Below are 6,779 nucleotides of genomic sequence, written 5' to 3'. Positions count from 1 at the left end.
TTGCCTCGATTGGATAACTACCATTTTCCTGGTTGCCATGATCCTGGCGTGGGACGCAGGCCAGGAATCCAATCAGCAAAAGCAGACAATGGGAGGTGATGCGGGAGAGGTGGGTGCTGGTGCAGGCCGCGGAGACGCAGGCCCAGCAGCAACCCCAGCCCAGGTTGCAGAGGAGACCTGCCTCCTCACAGACACTTCCCCATGAGGATCAGCTGCGGTGGGGGCGGGGCGTCTCCGTGTGGGGGTGGGAGGGAAGGAGTGATTTCATCTGTGTAATGAAAAATGACCTGAACGGTTCTCTGATCCTGGAAACTCCCATCTAACCGGGGCCAAGGAAAACAGGATTAGGCCTTATTACTTCTGCGATGGCTTTGCATCGCCTCAGAAGGAGTTAAACCGGAGGGAACAGAAGAACCATCTCACTCTGTGGCCCCCCGCAGATAAACTCTGAATGATTTCCCGGGCTAATAGGACAGGCTTCCCCCTGGCCCCCCTCCTCCTGACACAGTTCGACTCTGGCTTCCTTTGCTTTGGAAGTGGACACCCCATTTTGGGGGGTGCGTTCATCATCACAGAAAGCTGGCTCTCGTGAAGTCAGACAAGCAAGTCACCCCCTCTGGCCTGTACCTTCCGCCAGGCCGCTGACTTCGGGGCTAATATGCCCTCCCGACTTCCACAGGGAACAGCTTTTGCCCCAAACCACAGCACACACTCACGGGCACGGGCAACTACTGACATGTGATTCTCTTTGTGCCCTAATGGGGTGGCACTTGACAAGATCTTCGTGTGTTGATGTTTGAGGGCACTGTCTTCCCAGGGCTGGTTTTGGGATTGCCAAGAGTGCACTTAAAAACCAAAACCTCCCAGAGAACAGTCTCTTCAAATCATCCTTTTCCCAAGAGAAAGGGGTGAGTAAGTCCACAGGGCAGTGTTCGTTTTATTGCAATGTATATTTATTGTAAACAATAATATACAAAAAAAAGAGAGAGAAGAAAAAGTTTCACAGAGAGAACAAAAGTTTTGGGGTGTATGGGGAGGGGGACAAGGAAACAAACAAAACACGAACACGAACCAAACCTTAACCTAAAGACAAAATACGATTTAAATGCCAGGTTTTTTAAGTTACAGAAATATTTTTTTTAAAAAAGATCTGCTTTTATACAGAAATGGAAAGATGCCATATTATAAGAGTGCTTTAAGATTTTATTCTACTGACTTCTAAAACTGTTAATATATCTTTTTTTAAATAAAAAAAAAAGTTTGCTGTCTTTTTTAAAAAGCAATCCTCAAACGCTCCAGCCACAGAAATAATTAAGAATTAAGGTCTGTCAGCGGGCTTGCCCCTCCCCCTTTCCTCCCTCTCTCCAAGAGAACATGCAGAGGAATAGGCTGACCTGGGCCCCCACTGTCCCGTGTCACACCACACACACCATGTAGGCAGCCCGTGGATCTGTGGCAGAAAACACTGCAAAGGACTCAGTGATACACTACATTTGAAACCTCTCATTTGTACAAAAAAAAAAAAAAAAAAAAAAAAAAAGAGAAACAAGTTTCCAGTTTTTCAACAAAAACAACGAAGGGAAAAAAAAAATAAAAGGATGGACAAAAAGGCATATTTATACAAATCTAGGACAAGGAATCCAAAGAAACTTGCTTTTAATAATACAAAAAAAAGGATTAAAGAGATAAATTAAAAAAAAACTGGTTACAGTTAAGAACATAATTTAACAAGATGACCATACCCTTTGAGGAGGGCTCCAACAACCTATTTTAAAGGTAAATTTTAAAAATAAAAAAAAGGAAGTTTTCTTTTTTTTTTTTAATTAAAACCTCTCCTTACAAAATAAATAATCTGAGCACGTGGAATGTCTTGAAGGTTAACTGCTGGTGTTCAGAGAGGCACAGGTGACTGTGGGAGGAGGCTGGCATCTGTGTCCCACATGGGGCCGGGGCGGGCCAGGCAACCAGGGGGCAGGGTGCTGAGGGTGGGGGGTGGGGGAGGCACTGGCTGGCTGTTGAAACATCCCCACATCACATTTCCTCTCCTTGCCTTTTGCTTCTTGCTTAAGGTTTCCTTGAACAGGCAAACGCAGGAGGAAATAAATGCACTAAAAGAGAGCGCAGGTATTTGTCAGCAGCATGCTTTTAAGGCTCAAGGTGTGTTTTTTCTCTCGTTTAAAAAAAATATATGTGACCACACTTACCATATGCTTCTCTAGACTAACGTGTGTAGGTCCATACTCGCAAAATAAGGCCTTTATTTGTCTAAGGCAGCTCCTCCTCCAATCAGAAAGCCTGAGGCATTAAGCAAAGCTAACACCCCCACTCCCCCCAAACTCGTCTCAAAACACAAACCTTTGGGGGTTTTTTTAAAATGTTAATACAACAACACTTTTTTTTTTCGTTTTTTTTGTAAGAGAAAGCAAATCTGTACAAAAATACTCTGGTTGCAAGAAAAGCTAGGGCACGCTGTTCAACTAAGTAGTTTAGCTGTTGGAAAAATAAGAGCATTTAATTTTTTTAAAATCTAAAAATATGTATAAATCCCCTCAAAATGGTAATGAATCATACACAGTACATACTAAAAATATTTAAAATAGAGAATATTCCTCACAGAGGACTTTCTTCTTTAATTACTGCTAAAAAATAATTACAAAGTCCAAACAGGCAGAGGGATTGAGCAAACACGGTCCCACGGGTCTCCACCATCCTCCTAGCTCGCTGTGAAGAAGGGTTCCAAGTCCCGCCTCGAGTGGAGTTGCCCCGGGGCCCCTCGAGGCCCCGAGTGGCCTGGCCACTGCCTGCCTCCAACAAGGTGGGCATGCGTTTTGGACAACAAACGTTTCTGTCTTGGAATCTGGGTCCCAGTTGCCTTGTAGCTTAAAATGTCTTTATGGAATGAGAAGAAGAAGAAGAAAAAATAATGTCCAATGCACAGAAATTCTGGTGGGTTGTTTTTGTTTTTTTTTTTCTTTCTTTCTTCGGTTGTTTTTATGAACATCAGGCCGATCATCCATCCATCCGTCACCCTTTGTCTCCGGTCTTCTCAAGGTCTGGTGAGCTGTGTGTAGACGGGCTGTTCCCAGTGCTGGGGGCTGTGGGTCTGCGGGATGGAGGGGACCCCGGAGGTGTCGGCGATGGGGGTGTACATGGGCCGCTGCGCCGGGTTCATGTAGGTGAAGGTGGAGTAGAGGCCGGAGCCCTGGCCGGCCGCGTGGCTGTAGTAGGAGCCGGAGTTCTGGTGGTCGGTGTAGTCGTACTGCGAGCGGGTGATGGGCGGGTAGGAGGGGCTGTAGTGCGGGAGGTTGAAGGGGCTGTAGGCGATCTGCTGCGCCGGCGAGTGCTGCTGCTGCTCGCTGTAGTGGCTGGGGCTCAGCTGCTCCGTCTTGATGTGCGTGCGCTGGGCCTGGCCCGCCTCGCCGCTCAGCGGGGTCAGCGTGTGCGCCTGCGGCTGCGGGGGCGCGGGCGGCTGCTGGGGGGGCGCGGGCGGCGGCGGCTGCTGCGGGGGCGCCGGCGGGGCCTGCGGGGCCTGCGGGGCCTGCTGCGGGGGCGCCTGCTGCTTGGACATCCACACGTGGCCCGCGCCCGCCGGGGCCGCCGCCGCCGCCGCCGCGGTGCTGCTGATGCCATAGCTGCCAGTGTAGGTGACCTGGCCGTGCGTGGCCGGCACCCCCGGGTGGCCGTTGGGGGGCAGGTACTGGTCAAACTCGTTGACGTCGAAGGTCTCGATGTTGGAGATGACGTCGCTGCTCAGCTCGCCGATGTCCACGTCGCGGAAGTCGATGGGGGGCTGTCGGCCCCCCTCGGGCAGGGGGCGCCCCTCTCGCTTCAGGTCAGCCTTGCCCGGCTGCACGTCGGTTTTGGGGGTGGTCGGTGGCGTCGGTGGGCCCTGGGATTGCCCTGCAGGCAACAAAAGAGAAAGAGGCGCAGGAAAATCAGCGAGGGGTGTCTTAGGAACCCTCCGGAGACCCTCCCTCGCTCCCTCCCTGATAAAGGGTCCAAGGGCCCCCGCATCCGCAAGGGAGGCGCGCTGCCCTGGAGATGTGACCCTCAATAATCAACCTGCCAGTCCACACTGGCTATCTCCTTTCATCCGGGCACCCGGGGACTCTCCGCCAAACTGCTACTTGTAGGGGAGTCGTGTGTGTGTGTGTGTGTGTGTGTGTGTGTGTGTGTGTGTGTGTGTGTGTGTGTGTAGGGGCTTCCTGGGACCCTGGGCAGAGAGGGGAGGGGGATTAGGCTAGGGGTGGGGGATAGCGGTTCCCTCCCCCAGGGCGGCGCCAAGTCCCTAAGCAGAGCCTATTAGGTGGAGGCCTGGGGGTGCGCCTGGAGGGTGGTGGCTGGGCTCAGGGGGCCCGGGGGGGGGGGGGGTTGTGCGGGGGGGAGGGGACTCACCGGAGTGCTCGCCGGGGGAGTGCACCTCGCTCATGCCCGAGGAGGAGTGCGGCGAGTCGGCCTGCAGCGCCTTGAAGATGGCGTTGGGGGAGATGTGCGTCTGTTCGGCCGCCTCCTCGGCCTCCGCCTGGCCGTTCTTCACCGACTTCCTGCGCCGGGGCTGGTACTTGTAGTCCGGGTGGTCCTTCTTGTGCTGCACGCGCAGCCGCTCCGCCTCCTCCACGAAGGGCCGCTTCTCGCTCTCGTTCAGCAGTCTGCGTGCGCGAAAGGGGGCGCAGAGGAAAAGAGGGGGGCAGGTCTGTGAAATCTGCGGCGCTGTCACGGCGGCGGGAGCGGGAGGTGACCCCCGACCTCTCCGTTGCTGCTTTTGCACACCCCCTCCCAGTCTCCCTCCCTCTGCTTTCCAGCCATTGCCGCAGCTCATAACTTTTCTTAACAACAAAAAGTTAAAAAAAGTCTCCCCTATTCTTTTAGTGGGACGTGAGCGGTCACTCCGCGCCCCGCCCTCTCCCCTTCTCTTCTATTTTGGAAACCCTGCAGATGGAAATAGCTCTCCGCTGCCCCGTTCTTAATGGCGCTGCTACTGGAGTCATCCCTCTCCCACCCCACCCTCCCTCCCCCTACCCCCTTCAAACACTTTCCAAAAATCCCACTCAATTTGCAAGGAGCCCCTCCTGTCCACCCCCCAACACTGCGCCCACCTATTTCCAGGAGCCTCCCTCCTCCGCCCCCTTCCGGCTAAGGGGGTCCTCTAGCCTGGGTTTCTCTCCCCGCCCTCCATCCCAACTCCGGGAGTGCAGAGCTACGCGAAAGCCGAAAGCGCGCAGTTCCTGGAAGAGAGAAGCAAACTTCGCTTCCCACTCCAGCACCCATCTGGGATTTCAGTTCATCGGGCTGCCCCTCTCTCACGGTGCGTGGGTCCTACTAGCCTTCTCCCACCCGCTGGCCGTCCATCACCCCCCCCCGCCCCCCGCCCCCCGCTCCCATCCCTGGAGCCATCCAAGAACTTTGTCAAACTCCGAGCCAAGTTACACCACGTCCCCACCCCCCTCCAGCCCCACCCCGCCCGCTCCGGGAGGCGGGGCACTGAGAGCGGGTCTCAGCCAGCGTCCCCCTCCCCCTGCCGCCCCCCCGCCCCCCGCCCCCCCCCGCCCCCGCGGAGCCCACCCGGCCGCCGCCCTACCTCCAGAGCTTGCCCAGCGTCTTGCTGAGCTCGGCGTTGTGCAGGTGCGGGTACTGGTCGGCCAGCTTCCTGCGCGCCGCCTGCGCCCACACCATGAAGGCGTTCATGGGCCGCTTGACGTGCGGCTTGTTCTTGCTGGAGCCGTTGACGCGCACGGGCATGGGCACCAGCGTCCAGTCGTAGCCCTTGAGCACCTGGCTGACGGCCTCGCGGATGCACACGGGGAACTTGTCCTCCTCGCTCTCCTTCTTCAGGTCCGGCTCGCCCTTGGGGAACGTGTTCTCCTGGGGCCTCGTGTTTTCGGTATCGGAGCCGGAGCCCGAAGGGCAGGGCGAGCCCGCCGAGTCCTCGGACATGGTGGGGCTGGGGGCGCCGGACAGGCCCTTCTCCTGCTCTTCGGTCATCTTCATGAAGGGGTCCAGGAGATTCATGCGCAGGCCCGGGGGAGGGGGCGGGTGGCCGGGAAAGGCGAGAAGCCGCGGCGGCTCGGGGACTCGAGGCGCGGGCTCCTCTCCCCTCGGCTGCCCGGACACGGAGCGAGCGGCTCCCGGGGAGCCTGGCGCGTCACTCAGCGGCAGCAGCAGCGAGCACTTGGGAAGGCGCGGGGTGGCCAGCCCGCAGCTGCCCGCTTCAAGTGGGGGAAGGCGAATTGGAGAGGAGGAGGAGGAAGAGGGGAAGAAAGAGCTAAAGCGGGGGCGATTGCACCCCTTCTCCTCTCCTCCTGCAAAGAAAAGTTCCTGGGGTGAAACTGGCAAGTCCTGGCGCCACTGAAGTTCCCAGTGAATTTCAAGCTCTGCTCTCCGCTCTCCGACTTCCAGCCGGGCTGCTCTTTAATAAATACTCCCCCCTCACCTTAGACACGTCCAGCCAATCAAGGGCTGGCAGGCAGCTGATTGGATCGGATTGGGGTGGGGGGGGGGAGGATTGTGGCACTGGGCTGGGTGACGAGAGGGGCGGGGAGGAGCTGGGCGGGGAGGGCTGCCGCTGGCCGGGCGGTTAAGGGGGGGTGGGGGGTGTGCTGCTGGAAAGGCGGGGGACCCGGGACGTCCAAGTGTGTAAGTTTGCCGTACTTTCTCGCAATGTCAGAATTTTGGTGCGTCTCCGCGCGAATCTTCGCCGTGTGTGTGTGTGTGTGTGTGTGTGTGTGTGTGTGCACGCGCGCGCGCGTGTGTCTAGCGTAGGATCTACCCCCATCCCCAAA

At 56.4% G+C, this 6,779-nt stretch overlaps 1 protein-coding gene across 1 annotated transcript; it reads right to left on the bottom strand.

Moving 5' to 3' along the window:
* Positions 1 to 931: 931 nt before the first annotated feature.
* On the bottom strand, positions 932 to 6,412 carry SOX9 (SRY-box transcription factor 9). The gene is made up of 3 exons (XM_059671045.1): positions 5,579 to 6,412; positions 4,396 to 4,649; positions 932 to 3,900 (listed from the first exon to the last, which is right to left on the bottom strand). The coding sequence occupies exons 1-3, from the start codon at positions 6,007 to 6,009 to the stop codon at positions 3,047 to 3,049; spliced, it is 1,539 nt and encodes a 512-aa protein (XP_059527028.1). The 5' UTR covers positions 6,010 to 6,412; the 3' UTR covers positions 932 to 3,046.
* Positions 6,413 to 6,779: the final 367 nt, after the last annotated feature.

Source organism: Myotis daubentonii, chromosome 16, assembly GCF_963259705.1.
Source record: "Myotis daubentonii chromosome 16, mMyoDau2.1, whole genome shotgun sequence".
NCBI classification, from domain to species: Eukaryota; Metazoa; Chordata; class Mammalia; order Chiroptera; family Vespertilionidae; genus Myotis; species Myotis daubentonii.
Note: the sequence above shows the minus strand (reverse complement) of the source record. Positions and strands in the feature narration are given on the sequence as shown.